Source organism: Odocoileus virginianus, chromosome 23 (assembly GCF_023699985.2).
Source record: "Odocoileus virginianus isolate 20LAN1187 ecotype Illinois chromosome 23, Ovbor_1.2, whole genome shotgun sequence".
In the NCBI taxonomy this organism is placed as follows: domain Eukaryota; kingdom Metazoa; phylum Chordata; class Mammalia; order Artiodactyla; family Cervidae; genus Odocoileus; species Odocoileus virginianus.
This window is the reverse complement of record NC_069696.1, coordinates 5,192,866-5,208,964: the sequence shown is the minus strand read 5'-3', so window position 1 is coordinate 5,208,964 and position 16,099 is coordinate 5,192,866. Positions and strand designations below refer to the sequence as shown.

Here is a 16,099-nt window from a genome sequence, read left to right as displayed (position 1 = left end):
CACACCCAACAACACGGGTGGGTCTCAGGGACACTACATCGAGCAAAAGTGGACACAAAAGGGCTTGCACTGTGAAAACAGCGAACCTAACCTGTGGGGGTGGAGGTCAGAACAGAGCTCGCCCAAGAAGGTGGGGGGCTGACCAGAAGAAGGCAGAGCGATTGCAGGGGCTGCACACAATCCATATCTCACCCCGGGAGGTAATCCCACAACAACGTACACTTATCAAAACTGCTGAAATGATATGTTTAGATGTGCGCATTTCAACTTTTTCTTCAATTAAAAAAAAGAGACAGAAAGAAAAAAATTGTTAGTGCTCCCCAGTTTCAGACTCAAACCAGCCCCACTTGGAGCCCATCAATGCCCTGGCTGGCCCCCAGCTGCCCACATGGCTCCCAGACCCCCCCCCCCACCCAACTGGGAGAGGGTCTGCCTGAAGCAGAGGGGACCAGAGGGCATCAGGCAGGACGAAGCCCAAGCTGGGAACTGTCCTTTCTGGTTTGGTCCACGGCTGGTTTCCTATTGAAACAAAACTTTTTTGCTACCTTCTCACTCTGCGTCCCATCTTACTCCAGTTTCCAACCCGGAAGAAAAGCCTGAAAAAAAGGCAAAGGGGATAAGAACAGCCCCATGGCCAAGTGCAGTGTGCAGCTTTCCCAGAGGCATCCAAGTGTGTGCAGATGGTACAGCCTACGGGGCTCCAGAGCCCAAGTCAGCCCTGCCCTTCCCACCCACTACAAACACCCTCACCATCTCCCAGCAATCCACAGGGGATGCTCTTGTCGATTCTGCTTCACAAATGGAACTGCGATGCCCAAAAGCATGAGATCACTCACCCAAGCTCACCAACCCACGAGTGGCCAGTGGGGCTTAGACTAGGGCTGTCTGACACCTGTGCCCGTCTTAGCCACTGTGCATACCCCCCGATGCCCTGACTTGTGCAAATTCAACTCAACCTCAACATAGCAGCTTTGAAAGGAAAGAGAAGCTGTGAAGCGCAGCAAGACCTGGAGGGGTCTGGACTCCAGAGGCAGGCGGTTCCTGGTGGAACGTACAAGTGTGAGCTCCAGCCAGCAGCCTGCACTGGTCCCACCTGAACCATGGCCACTGGCCAGTGCAGGGGCCACCAGCCAGCCAGGCTTTCTAGGTTTCCATTTCTGTTAACTGACAGTAACTGAGATTTCAAAATTCCATTCCTGAGTTGTGATACACGTGGTAACTCATGGCCCCATAGGGACAGTGCAGTCTGGACTATGGCCCTCAATCAGGCATACCTTCCCCGGGGCTGCAGTATGCCGGTGGGAGAAGGCCTTCGGGTGGGTGTGGGGGGGCAGAATAAGAAGTGCGGGGGGTGGGGTGGGAGGGGCACCAGGCAGCACATGGGGAGGGAGGGAGGGGTGGTTGGCACTTCCCCCCCAGCCAGCACCCTTCCCTGGTGCCTCTTTCAGAAGCGAGTTCTTTTCCTGACCAACGACTACTTCTTCACGGACATCAGTGACACACCTTTCAGGTGAGGGGCCTGGATCTTATCTGGGGGGGAGGAGAGTGTACAATGTGAGGGCCAACCACTCAGGTGGGACTTTCAGGTCTGGGACGGGATTCACTCATAAGTAGTTGGCAATTTTGTGATAACAGAAAAAGACCAGGTCTGCACTTGGGAAAATTGAGATCTACACCCACTTTGCTGTGTGATTCGGTGTGCAGTGTGGCCCAGTGTGCAGGGCCAGGAGCTAAACTAAGTTGGAATCCCAGCTCCGCCACTCACAGGCTGTGTGATCTTAGGCAAGTACTTAACCTTTCTGTGCCTTAGACATCTCATCTGTAAAATGGGAGTGATAATAGTAGCTGCTTCTCTGCAGTACTGAGAGAATTATTAATAAATATCATTATCTAACTGGAGGTCTTAAAGCAGTGCAAGTATAAGTAGTTGTAAGATGAAAGGTAAGCCTTGAATGTCTTTCAGTTTCCCTCCCATCATATAAATGTTCAGCTCTAGCATACAGTGCAAGGAGTAAAGGCCCCTTCTCTCTGAATTCCCCATCGCTCCATGAAGGGTGGTCCCCAGTCCTGACTGGTCCCTGGGGTGCCTACAGGAACTTGTGACATTGTGTCCAGGTCCTTCCTTCATTACTTGGGATTCCTGGGGTGGGGCCCAGGCGCTAGGACCCTATAAACCCCCTAGGTGGTTCAGGTATCAGCCAAGCCTCAAAAGATGATCTTCCAAGAGGGAGAGGTAGGTGAGGTGGGATTCTCCAGGTGGGAGGGGCCTCCCTGACCACGGGACATGTGGGACCCTGAGACCCTTCTCCATCCTCAGAGCATGGAGGTCCAGGGTGAATCCAACAGAACGGGAGCGGAGGGGGCCTTCCCCTCTCTTGTCCAGGTCCTTCTCAGGAAAGAGGCTGATGACAAAGCAGAAGTCTTTGCCAGGGTTCAGGGAGGGAGGCACTGACAGCCTGGGGCGGGCGGGGAGTACTCTCTGTCGTAGGCTGTGTGCTCAGAGGGTCCAAGGTTGGGGGGCCCAGACCGGGCCCCGGCTGACCTCTAGCCTGTGTCCTCTGCTCTGCCTGCAGTTTGGGGGTGGTGCTGTCCCGAGGTCACGGAGAATACATCCTCCTGGGGAACACGTCAGTGGAAGAAGGTGGGTCGGCCGGTGCCCAGGACCCCTGCTCAGTTCCGAGGAACACTAGGTTCTCCGGGGACACAGAGCAGGGCCAGCCCAGGTGGGGCTCTGTGGGCCGGGCCGTGCAGCCAGAGGGGCCTGTGTGTCCCGGTGCAGCCCGTGTGCTGAGGGTGTGGCCCTGGACACGCACGGCCCCAGGCTCAGCTGGGCATGATGAAGCCAGGCAAGCCGAGGCTTCCTCGAGGGCAATCCGAAGGGGCAGGGTGCGGACAGGAGGTGTTGGGATGGAAGGCATTTAGGGAGCAACATGACCATGACACCATCGGGCTCCATGCGGAGCCCACCTCTGCCCGAGAACCTGGCTGGATGCAGCTGACCCCCCCCCCCCCCCCCGCCCCTGACGCTGCTTCTAGAGTGCCGGGTCCATGAGCCCCGGACCAAATGCAGACTCTGCTTTCAGGGCTACATGACCTGCTTCACCCAGACCTGAGCCTGGCTGGCGACTGGTGAGGACCTGGAGGCTGGTGCGGTGCAGAGCGGGGATGGGGGGCAATGGGGACTCGGTGTAACGGGCTCTGCTGGGTTTCCAGGATCTATTGCATCACGGATATTGACCCAGAGCACCGCAAGCTGAGCCAGCTGGAGGCTGTGGTGCGCTTCCTGACCCAGGAGGACCCAGCCCTGGAGTGTGAGTGTCCCCTGGCCCGAGCTCGGGACTCTGTGGGGACGGAGGGCTGGGTGGGGGCCGGAGTACCATGCTTGCAGAGCTCACAGACGGCTCAGGGAGACCAGAGAGACCCCCTCGAAGGAGAGGACACAGCCAGCCCCCCAGGGCCACACCAGTGACAAGGGCTCTGAGACCTGCAAGGGCACGGTTGTGTCCCCACGGCAGGGACTAGGATCCCTTTAAGCCTCTGTCCCCCGGGCACTGTTAAGGGCCCACAGTAACGGGCACTGGCCTGCCCATCAGATCTGTCCCTGTCACCAAGTAGGGCCCCCCGCCCCCGCTCCCCAGATAGCAGGCAAGGTGAGGCTCCCTCAAGGCCTCATCTCTTGCAGCCTGTGATCTGTGAGTGTTCCCTTAGCTGAGTCCAGGTAACCCCAAGTCCCTGCACGAATGCGGGGCCACCCTCCACGGGGTCCCACCTCTTCGTCTTCGGAAAGGTACGGATCATCCTGCCACATCAGTGTCCCGCCGGGAGAAGTCACCACTTGCCGTGCCATCCCAACAAGGCCTCATACATTCATTCATTCCACCCACAAGTCTGTGCCAGACACGTTCTCCAGCCAGCCAGGCGGGGTGGGGGTGGTGCTGTTCATCAGTGAAGCTTCTGATGACCACAGACCAGGCCGTGCAATTACGGAGTCTGTGGTTGGGGGAGAAGCCAGGTGACGGGACCAGCACTTGAGTTGAGGTAGGCTAGTCATTGCAGGGGTGATGAGGCCGTAAGTAGGTATTGTGTGGGGAAGGGGGGCCCTCATCAGGGGCGTCACTCAAGCTGAGGGTAAAAGGACCCGCCTCGTGGCTCTCCTTCGGGGCCATTAGAACTGGGTGTTGTGGAGAGGGGCTGCCAGTCTCTGTGCAAGTGTAGATGCCAGGTTGCATGCCATCTGTAGGCTGTCCGTCGTTTGGATTTCACCTCAATAAACATCAATAAACATTTTAGAGAAAGGGAGGGAAAGAAAGGGCCACCCAGGCAGAGACAGGGCGGAAACAATCAGACCAGGGTATGCAGAGGCCCAGAGGCCAGTTCCTGGGGAGAGGGAGGCAGGGGTGGCTGGCAGGCAGGCCTCCTGACTTCACGGAGCCTGAGAGCGGGAGAGGTCTGGGAATCGCTGAGTTGTGCCCACACACTGGAGCAGAGGACACAGCCTCCTAGCCTCTGGAGACGACCTCCTCCAGCAGAGAGCAGGGGCTCTGAGTGTTCCAGACCTTCTCTGAGGCACCTCTAGGCCCTGTGGGTCAGGGCTCCTGGGCAGAGGGTGGGAGCTGAGCCCACATGATCGTGGGGGAGTAAGCGGGTGGTCTCTGGACTTTGCCCCAGGTGACGAGGAGCTGCTGCAGGAGGCGCTGTTTGACGCGGTGGTCACAGCCCCCATGGAGGCGTACTGGACGGCGCTGGCCCTCAACAGCTCTGAGTAGGTCCTGGTGCGGCTAGGGTCCCACCCCCAGGGTCCCTGGGTCAAGACAGGGCCTCCCACAACCTGGTGGGCAGCTCAGGAGACCACCCAGGTCCTTTGGCCTAAGAAGAGGGGAGGGTGGAAAGAAGTGGAGGATCACACTCATAGATGTGGGAAGACTGCGACCCTCACAGCCTCCCAGGACAGCAGGGACTTGGCAAAGCTTCCACCGAGAAAACACCCACATCATACCCTGTAGCCCAGTTCCCAGAACCCCTCCCTTGGTGCCAGGCTCCAACTGGTGTGGGTAGGGTTGGGGGGTGGGCATCAGCCAAAGTGCCCCCAGACAGCACAGCTCAAGCCCTTGGGGCCCCGTTTCCAGCAGGTGAGGTCAAGGCTGCATGTGGTACAAACATGACCTCGGTGAGTCCTCTCTCCCTCTGCTCTTCACCTGGGGTGCTGGTGTCTCACGGGAAGGTGGAAAGAAGAGACAGATGTGAGTGTGTGAGTGCATACATAAGTACCAGGAGGGGGTTAGGCACTGCTGAGCTGAAGGGCGCAGGGACCACACCCGTTCTTGAACAGTAAGAGTCAACATCCACATCCCAGCGATGTCAGACCTCTCCTAGACATTTAATAATCAGTGCTTCCTCTTGAAAACACCAACAGAATCTTGCAGGAACAAGCACTTAATTAAAAAAGCAAGATGTGGAACAGTGCATGGTGATATGCTCCCGTTTCTGTTAAAGGGGCAGAAACATAATAGGGAGGGGGTATGTGTACATATATAAATCTATGGAAGACTGTGTAGGACTGGCTGCTCCAGGTAAAAGCACAGACAACTGACCCCAGGACAGAGAGGTTATCTCTATATAATTTTTGGTACCGTGCTGAGCCCGTGTGAATGTGTGTGCGTGCTCAGTCCCTCACTGTGCCCTCCTCTGCAACCCCATGGACTGTAGCCCGCCAGGCTCCTCTGTCCTTGGGGTTCTTTAGACAAGAATACTCCTGAGCCGGGGATTGAGCCCCCACCTCCTGCACTGGCAGGCAGATTCTTTACCATCTGAGCCACCTGGGAAGCCCTGTGTTGCTGATTCAAAATTAAATGAAACCAAAGAATGAAGAATACGGTGGGCCAGCACTGTTCCAAGTACTTACTGTACATGAAACCATTTGATCCTCACAACAACCTGACAAAATAGATCCCATCATTATCCCCATTTTACAGATGAGGAAGCCAAGGCTGAGTGAGATAAGCAACTTGCACAAGGTCATTTGCCTCATTAGTGGCAGAGCCAGAGTCAAAACTAGGCAGCCTGTTATCAGAGTCTGGACTATTGGCACCCTGTATGTCCTGCCTTCTACCATGGGGTGGGGGGGGGGAGGGTGATCACTGGGTTTGGTGAGAAGAGGCAGTCTTTATGTTTCCAAGTTCAGAAATTAGCTGATGTTTTTAATGTCGGGGGGACATTGAGGAGCAAATATTCTTGACGAGGGAGTGCGTCAGGAAAGATGACCTGGGGTAATCAAAAGAGCATGGTATTGGCAGAAAAACAGACATGTATCAACGGGATGAAATTGAGAGCCCAGAAATATGTGGATAACTCCAACTTGACAAAGGAGCAAATAATATACCCTGGAGAAAGGATAGTCTCTTTAACAAATGGTGTCGGGAAAACCAGACAGCCACACACAAAAAAAAGAAAGAAAGAAAAGAAAAGAAATGATAGACCACTGTCTCACACCATAAACAAAAATTAACTTAGAATGCATTAAAGACTTAAATATAAGACCTGGAACCATAAAACTCCTGGAAGAAAACATAGGCAGTGTGCTTCTTGACATCAGCCTTTAAAAAAATAATAATAATGGTATTTATTTATTTATTTTTGGATAAACCGGGTCTTCGCTGCTGCGCGGGCTTTTTCTCTGGTTGCAGAGAGCGGGGGCTGCTCTCTGTTTGTGGTACTCGGGGCTTCTCATGGTGCTGGCCTCTCTTGTTGTAGAGCTCTAGGGTGCTCAGGCTTAGCAGTTGCGGCTCCCAAGCTCTAGAGCACAGGCTCAACAGCCGTCGAGCACAGGCTTAGTTGCCCCACAGAGTGTGGAAACTTCCTGGATTGGGAATCGAACCCATGTCTCCTGGACTGGAAGGCAGATTCTTTACCACTGAGTCACCAGGGAAGCCCAGACATCAGTCCTTGACACGATCTTTCTAGATCTGTCTTCACAGGCAAGCACAACAAAAGCAAAAACCGACAAGTGGGATTACATTGAACTCCATATAGAAACATGCACGTGCGTGTGCTTACATATATATGCTTACATACTTTTAATGGAACAATTAACAAGCAAGCAAAAAGCTTACTAATAAGAATGAAGGAACAGTGGAATGGAGACAGAAACAGATTCTTCTGAACGTGTCTTACTTTGCATATTTGACTCTGGGACTGTGTAAATCATGTCACTATAAAATGAAATTAAATTTAAAATATAAACTCTGAAAATTTGAAAGCAAGTGAAACAAACCTGCTTATGAATCAATAACTACACAGCAGGGACTTCTGTCGAGGGACTTGAAAACACTAAACTTACTGTAAACACTCAATAAAATGAAAATCTTAAAAACTGTGTTCCATTAAGCACATTTCTAGAAACTATATTTATTGGCACCGTTATTTCAAACTACATGGATAGACAGAGCAAATAGTGTCGCTAATGTCATTAGGAACAAGATTTTTAGCAGATGAGAAAAGAGGCACAAGCATTTTTTAAGCTTTTTTCGATGTGGACCCTTTTTAAAGTCTTTATTGAATTTGTTACAATATTGCTTCTGTTTTTTGTGTTTTGTGTTTTTGGCCCGAGGCATGTGGGATCTTAACTCTCTGACTAGAGATCAAACCTACAGCCCCTGCACTGGAAGATGAAGTCTTAACCACTGGACCATCAGGGAAGCCCCACGGTGCATATTTTTTAAATCAAAGAAGTTTAGATGGGACACTAAATATGGATTTGAAATATCAATGAACTCACAATGTATTTTCCCTGAAAGAAACAAAGAGGAGATCCTTGTCCACTGAAAGGACCAACCTCAGTGAGCACCCCAGACCCAACCATGTGGAGTTTCAATGTCCACTCTAAGAAGCCCTCACTGAAATGAGCCAGTGACCCCTGGAGAAGTGTCTGCTTCCAGGACCGGGGCAGGGGGTGGGCAGAATGAGCCGGGAGCATCTCGTCATCCCAGGTGAAAGTCAGTAAAGACTAAGGAGGTTGTGCTAACAGGACAGTGGGGACAAACTGAAGAGGCTCTCACCGGCCAGACGAGGGGCAGTCGGACAGCATGGTGGACTCACCAGATGAGAGGCAGGAGATGTGATAACAACAGCTGTGGATCCGAGCACAGTAAACACGTTAAAGTCCTGGGTTCACTGTAATACTGGAAAAAAAAAAACTCAAACATCTTTGGAAGATGGCTATTATAAAACAGACAAGTAATAACAAGTGTTTGTGAGGATGTGGAGAAAAGGAAACCATTGTGCACAGTTAGTAGGAATGTAAACTGATTTTGCCACTGTGGAAAATAATGTGAAGCTTCCTCCAAAAATTTAAACAGCACTATCACATGATCCAGAAATCCCACTTATGGGTGTTTATCCAAAGGAAACAAAGACAGACTACTGAAGAGATGTCTACATGCTCCTGTTCACAGCAGCCAAGACATGGAAACAACCTGAGGATCAGGTTGAACGGATCAAGAGGAGATGTGGTGTATGTACTCAATGGACTGTTACTTGGCCTTTAAGAAGAAGGAAATTTTGCCATTTGCAATGGCATGGATGAACCCAGAGGGCATTATGTTAAATGAAATAAGTCAGACAGAGACACACGAATACTGTGTAGTATCACTTACACATGGAATCTTTTTTAAAAAGGTAACTAACTCAGAAACAGTGAAAAGGCAATTGCTGCAGGCTGGAGGGACGGTGGGGGAGGAGACGGGGGAAGGGCACAGACCTTCAGCTGTAAGATGAGTAAGGACTAAGGGTGGTGATTCTATTCAGAACACTGGGTTTTGTAACTAACATAAGCTAAGAAAGTGGAACGTAAATGTTCACACACGCACACACACACATACACACACACATATGCACACACAATGGAGGGAATCCTTTCACAATAGATACATATATCAAATCACCATGATACATGCTTAAACTACCTTACGATTTTATATCAGTTATGCATCAGTAAAGCTGAAACCTGGCACTTCCCTGACGGTCCAGTCGCTAAGACTTCCAATGCAGGGGACATGGGTTCGAACGCTTGTCAATCTAGGATCCCATGTGCTGCACAGTGTGGCCAAAAAATAAAAGGTAAATTTTTAAAAACAGCTGAAATTTTTTAAAAGGTGACGACCTCCTGTGTGGCATGGTCCCCCTAGGGCCCCTCTGGGCCTGTGAGAAGGCTCGGGGCCCTCCAGTCTGCGGGCTGGATCTTGTTGCTCTGCCCGGATTTCTCTGGGTAGACGTGGAAGTCTGCTCCTTCCCAATCTCAGGAATAAGGCAGATATATGAAACCGGCTTCACGGGACATGGTGCCGAGCGTGTGCTGGGTATGAGGAGTTACTTTCCTTATGTCCTGGGGCTAAAACCTCTCTTCCTGGGTTCTTTCTGTCTGCCAGAGCCAACCGCCACCCCAAAGCTGAGTACACGCAGTGGGCAGAGGCCCAGGGGACCCCAAGCAAGGGCCGGTGCTGCTCAGGGATCTCACAACAGCAAAAGCTGGTGCCCGGCAGCCCCTGAGAGACCAGCCGCAGGGCCTGGCTCTAGGAGGGGCCTGTGGGTCCTCCCTGGCACCCGCCCTGGCCCAGCGTGATGACACCTGCTTTGTCTGCCCACAGTGAGTCCGAGCAAGTGGTGGACATGGCCTTCCTGGGCACCCGGGCCGGCCTCCTCAGAAGCAGCCTGTTTGTGGGCTCCGAGAAGGTCTCCGACAAGTGAGTGCCGCTGGGCACCGGGAGAAGAGTCCCTGGGGTGTCGCTGTAGTTAGTGAGCAGACTGACGCTGGACTCCACGAGTGCAGGGGGAAAAGGGTTGGGACCTACAGACTGGGGAGCCAGAGAAGCCCGCCTGCCACCCAGGCTCAGACCATCCTGGACAGGTCCCCAGCAGAGGAGGGAGACAGTCACCCCAAGAGGGGAGCAGACATGGGCCCCCACTGGGATGGGTCTCTGGCCGTGAGACTGAATCTGGCTGAATCTGGCCATGCCATCCTTGTTGACAACATTCCCCCTGCCCTGAGCCCACGATTCTGCCTCCCACTCCTACCCCAGGTTCACCGGGCAATGTCCAGAGACATTGGGGATTGTCACAGCTGGGGGAGAGGGGCTTGCTACCAGCATCCAGTGGGTTAGAGACCAGGGCTGTGGCTGTGCACCCACAGTGCAGGGGGCAGCCCGCGACAGTGTCTGCCCCAAACGTCCACAGTGCTGAGTCTGAGGAGCCCCACTCCTGGCAAAGCCTGAATTCCGGGAGAATCCCAGCCCACCTAGGACCAGCCCGCCAGCATGTCGTAAAAAGCAGAGTCAGACATGACTGAGCACACACGCATATGCCCCTCTGTGACTATATGGCTTCCTCCCGCAGACACGCTAATTAGCCCAACAGAAGAATTAGGGTATCTATCCAGAAGAAACACAAAGAGTTTACAGGAAGATGAAGGTCTTTCATGAGGCAGAACCCCCGCTCTTCCTACAGTGTGCCTGCTGATGCACCAGCATCTGATTCTGGAAAAGGCGGGAATTGCCAGGGAGCGTCTTCTGGGACAATGCCAACTCAGGGGTTAATCTTTCCTGCCTACACCTCCGCCAAGGCAGAGGGGAGTCATTCCCCTGGCCCGGCCACGGTGACCTTGTAAGAACAAAAAGACAGGGAAGACCGTGCTCCCAGATCTAGGGGATGTGCCAGGTCTTTGTCCTTGCAGGAAGTTCCTGACTCCGGCAGATGAGGACAGCATGTTCACCTTGGACCACTTCCCTCTGTGGTACCGCCAGGCTGCCGAGCATCCTCCCGGCAGCATGGTCTTCAACCTCCGCACAGCAGAAGGACCAGGTAAGCCACTCCCAGAGCTCCACGGCCAGGGCATCCCCCCTCCCCCCAGGAATACAAGACAACCATCCAGACCTCGGGGTCCACTCCCTACTGGCCTTCACCTGCACCCAGGGAAGGTCATTTCATTCCCTGGTCATCAGTCAAAAATGCCATTTAAAAGTTCAGCTAGAACAAAGGAGAGAGGTTTGACCCAAAAGTCAGAGTGCTGGATTCCAGCCCAGATTCTGCATAAGAGGCTATTGGGACAGTTGGCCTCTAAGAATTTTCTATTTCTAAACCTCTGAGTGTCTCTGACAGATGCTCATACCATGAATGAGCAGGAATAGACTTTATTCCACAGTGGGGATGAGAGGTCTGGGCTGTTGGCATCTCCCAGGAGGGCAACCCTGAGACCTGGCCAGCCCCATGGCCACTCCTGGTAATAACACGGTGCCTCCCGGCTGCCAGGTCATTGAGGGCTGAAGGGCCTGAGGAGGGTGGTGAATGGGCCTCAGGCCCTAGCCAACACAGGCCTGCTAGTCCAAGGGCTGCAGCGGTGCATTCAGAGCTGCAGCCCCCAACCCCTAACCCAGCCCCCACTGCAAGAGATGGCCCAGAAAAGAAGCCAAGCAGCTTCAACAGAGCCCCAAGCAAGCCGCAAAATGTTCAGGACAGCCTGGACCCCAGAAACACAAAACATCACTCTCTCGATTCACACTTGAAGAGCCTGTGGTCCAGAGAGGGTCCACGAGTCCCCTCTGGGGCTCTGACCCTGCACAGTGAGCGAGAGGGCCTGGAAGTATCCACGTCCATCAGGCCGAGTGAGCTGAGGGGACAGGAGTGGAGGAAAGGAGAGGAGGGCGGCTGGGGGTCAACTTGGGGTGGAGGCTTGTCCTCCTTCCAAGGTGCCTGTCCACCACCGCCACCACAACCACCCTCAGGCAGCCCAGCGAAAGCCGCCCCTCACTGAGCTGAAGGCTGGGGAGGCCCAGGCCCCTCCCACGGCCGCCCTGCAGATGCCTTCCGGTCCAATCTCCGATCGTGTTACTGAACGCTTATCCACACGTAGCTCATCTGGTGTGCATGGCCTCTTCTTATTCAGGGAGAGTCTGAGGCTCACCAGCACCACACCGTTGGGGGGAGGGGGGCACAGGGCCAGGCTCTCACCACACTTCACTGTGCATAAGGCAGTGGTGGGGAGGAGGGAGGCTGTGACCCCAGCATGTGCCCACGAGAAACCCTTCCCCCATGGAGCCCAAGCCTCAGGGGCACCTCCTTCTCCCCATATGTCTAGGAGGTCCATGAGGTCCTCAGAGGTTCTGGGGTGACACCCTGCCCCCCCACAGGATGACAGGCTCCCTCCTGCCCACACCGTCACCAGAATGAGCCTGCTGGTAGCTTTGAAGAGAGGGGGGTAGTGGGCAGGAGGGCAGTGGGCAGAGCTGAGTGCAAGGCAAGGAGGGAGAGTTGGGGACCAGCAAGGGGACCCGCATACATTCCCCACCCCCCACCGCAGAGAGAGGAAACAACTGGTTTAATGGGTGACCCCGAGGAGGTGGGAGGGGTTCAGCTGTAGGGTGACTACAGGTCACAGGTCACCGCCTCCCCAGGCTGACTCTCAGCCCTCCGCCTGGCCCTGGAGCAAGCCCGGCCCGAGCTGAGCTGTCTCTTGCAGTTGGTGCTAAGACTGCCAGCACGGAGCAGGGGCTCACCAGAGCCCTAGCGGCTCAGGCCTGTGGCCTCCATACCCACAGCCCACCTCCTGGGGCCAGCCCCAGGCCCTGTCTCCACCCCCTGGTAGCTGGCTCATGCAGCCAGGTGTGGGGCCGGGTAGCTGCCCGATGACCCAGGTGCTAAGACCCTCAACATCCCCAGAGACCATGTCATCAGGGCCCCACCCCTCACACAGGTGTCCCCTTCCAAGCCCGTGGAGAACATACAGTGAGTCTATCCTGGAAGCAGACTGCGGCCGGGGGACACGACGGGGGTCACCCTATCAGTATCCTCCAGACATTTCTAGAAGCAAGCAAGGGAAGCTGGCTTCCGTTTTAGAGAAAGGGAGGGAGAGAAAGGGCCACCCATGCAGAAACATGTGTTCCCTTGTGTCTTCATCATAGCAAATTCCTAGACCCCATGACAACATTCCGTAGAGTCAGTTCCTAGAATCAGTTATTTTCCGTTTCGGTTGAGATATTTGGTCCCAGCAAGGTGTGATGGGTGGTGCTGGCATGGAAACAGCAAATAGGAGAAACCAGTGGTTGATTTAAATTTCCTCATGGCTGACACTAGGAGTCTCATGACCTATTTGTTTCAAGCAGTGTCTGATGAAAGACATTCTAACAGGAGAGCACGTGATAAAACCGTATCTCATTCTTGAGAATTTTAGTGAGGAACTTGACCCCGTGGACTAGAGCGCCCTGAAGAGTAAGTCCAGGGACATGAAGTCCAGGAGCCACGGGTGCGCTTGTCCACATCCCTCAGTGCGGAAGCTCTGTGCAGATGCAGAGCTCGAGCTGGTGCCGCGCCTAGCAACCTGGCTCTCTTCGGAGCTGGGGCGGCACCTCCAGGTGGGCCCCGGAGCCTGGCCAAGTCCCCAGAGCACAGCTGCCAGGCGGGCAGTGACGTGGAGGCCCCCAGGGTTTATGGGGGTTCTGTGGATGTGTCAGACACCAGCCGGCCTTCTAGGCCCCATGCAGCCCTGGCATCTGGCTTCCCAAAGGGGTTGTCATTGTCACCTTGACTCACGTGACTGATGAAGGACAACCCAGGGTCAGCCAGCACTCACTCCATCTCCCACTCGATAGGGCACTGAGATGCCACAAGAGTCCCTGGGTGGGCTCCAGCGGGGTCCCTGAGCTCCAGCGGGCAGCTGCAAGCAGGCCAGTCTGCAGTTGGGAACTTGGCGATGCTACACTGTTCAGAGGGGCAGGGACCACCTGGCAGCTTCAGAGCTGCACAGAGAGGAGGGCGGCACCCCGCCTTTAGGGCACATATAGGAGACACTTGACAAAAACAGAGTTGCGTAGTACCAGGCAGCCCCTGGAAATCGCCCATTCTCTTGGGGAACATGGTGTTTACTGGGCTCCCCTGCCCGCCCCACCCTCAGCTCCTCCTCAGGTGCTGAAAATGTGACTTGGCAATTTCTCCCCCCAGAAAGTCCCGGCGAGCCTGCGGTGGTGACGGTGAGCACAGCTGTAGCCGTGAGTGTGGACAACAGGACGGCCATCGCTGCAGGTAGGGGCTGCCCCAGGGCCGCAAGGCCGGGCGGCGGGGAGACAGGGCTGAGAGCAAGGCTCAGGTGTTGCAGGAGGCCCTGCATGTGGTCTGCAAGGCCATAGTCTGTACAAATAAAATGTGGGGCCAGGGAGTGAGGAGAGTCTTCCTCAGTCATTTTGTTTATAAAACCGTGAGGCCTCAGATCTAACAGTATTCATGCATAAAGTGAAGCCCAGAGAGGTGAAGAGATCTGCTCAAGGTCACCCAGGACAGAGACCACCCAGACCTCCTTCCCACCCTCTGCGTGCTGTTCCTGCCCCCACTGTCCACCAAAGGGAAGAGGGGGCTTATGACTCGGACCCTGAAGCCCAAGCCCCTAGGCAAGTCCAGTGTTTCCAAGCCCCTTCTCATCCAGCCCTGGGGTGATCTGGTTTGGCTCCATTTTACAGATGAGGAAACTGAGACTCAGAAACATCATTTGCCCAAAGCCTCAATGCTAATAGTTAATGAACTAGAATTTGAACTCAGATCACCTCTTGAAGGTGTGGGATCACAACCCTGTGTTGCAATTGGCGACAAAATCCGCGAGAGGACCCAGGGAGATTCCTGGGCCGCCCCAGCTTCTTGGAGCCTAGGAAGGTCCTTGGCTCCTTTGACCGTTGTCCAAGAGCCTTGAAGCCTGTGTGATGAGGGTCCTGCATCCAACCTCCAAGGCTCAGACTTGCCAGGTCCTCGGGGTCTCACCACTGAGTGCTGGGGTTGGGCACCTGCCTTATGGGGGACTCCACAGCTGTTGGGGGCCAGCACTGGAGCTCGGGACCCTCGCATCTTCTCCCCAGGCTGGGTGCAGGGTGAAGCACAGGCAGGAGCCACCAGGCAGGCAGACTGCCCACCCCAGCGAGGGCACAGTGCCACCCACGTCTGGATGAAGCGGGAGCGAGTGGCTGGGTCTGGTTGCTTGGCACCCTCGTTCACAAATACGTGGGTCACAGGTGTCCTGAGGCTGTACAGCAGGGTATTCAGGAGGAACTTGCTCTGTCCCTTTCTGTCCTTCACCTGGGCTGCTGATCCCAAGCCCTAGAGACCATCCCTGGGCCCCGGCTGAGTCTGTGGCCCACCTGCCCCCCTGACCAGTTATGACGTGGTCACCTCGGCTCCCGCATACCTGAACGCCCAGTGAAGGGAAGGCACGGGGGGTCAGGCTGCTGGCTGTGCTCTCCTGCTCTCTCCAATTATTTGATATCATTTTTAACTCAGTGCTGAATTAGAGCCAGGAGGGGTTGCCATGGAAACCGTGTCCGGGTGCCTGTGGTTTAACTCGCTGCAGACAATCGCTCTGACGCTCCCGAGGAGGGAGGGCACGGATGCCATAGGACGGGGCTGGGACGCTAGAGACCTTTCTCCTTCGATTATGTTTCTTTCAGTCTCCTTTTGTAATTTCCTCTTCCTGGCCTGTGGTTCAGCCTCCCTGACCCCTTGAGTCCTGCCCTGGTGGTTCCTTCTCTTGTGTACATGTGAGTGTACACACGCTCACAGGCAGGCCACACGCCCCACGTCTGTGCAGGGGAGGAGGAGGAAGGACAGCCTCAAGGCCAGCCAAGAGCCAGGCAGGTGGACGAGGAGGGCTCCTTTGACCGCTAAGCAGCTGCTTCTCAAGAGTTTATGCAAAATTTCTAGGAATGTATCATTCTGATCAGGACCCACTATCAAGTCTCTGTGAGTGCCAGGGCTGCTTGGGGAATATCGAGAGCACCACGTGCGGCTGCCATCATCTGCAGCTGTGTCCCCAGCACAGCGGCTGTGGTCGGAGGATCTCTGTCTAGATCTGCGTCTGCATGAGCCCGGCAGGCCTTCAGACCTCATGTGCCCAGAACAGCGCACCTGTGTGTTACCCACACCTGTGCAGGCTGCGGGGGCCTGTCCTCTGCCCCCACAAGCATTGGTCTCCCAGCTCTGCTGTACCCGTCAGGGTTACAGGGGGACACCGCCCTCTGGTTATCCCAACCCAGGCAGAGGTCCAGCTGGGTCCTCCCCCAGTTACCCCCCACCCAGG

The 16,099-nt window shown here is 54.8% G+C and overlaps 1 protein-coding gene across 1 annotated transcript in view; it reads left to right on the top strand.

The window, feature by feature from the left end:
* Positions 1-16,099, top strand: part of CACNA2D4 (calcium voltage-gated channel auxiliary subunit alpha2delta 4) — a 65,196-nt gene that overhangs the window by 21,492 nt on the left and 27,605 nt on the right. Inside the window, exons 19-26 of the mRNA XM_070453256.1 lie at positions 1,449-1,510; positions 2,574-2,641; positions 3,084-3,129; positions 3,214-3,311; positions 4,669-4,762; positions 9,642-9,737; positions 10,724-10,851; positions 13,984-14,064. Coding sequence (XP_070309357.1) covers positions 1,449-1,510; positions 2,574-2,641; positions 3,084-3,129; positions 3,214-3,311; positions 4,669-4,762; positions 9,642-9,737; positions 10,724-10,851; positions 13,984-14,064 — 673 coding nt within the window. The remainder of the gene's footprint in view (positions 1-1,448; positions 1,511-2,573; positions 2,642-3,083; positions 3,130-3,213; positions 3,312-4,668; positions 4,763-9,641; positions 9,738-10,723; positions 10,852-13,983; positions 14,065-16,099) is intronic.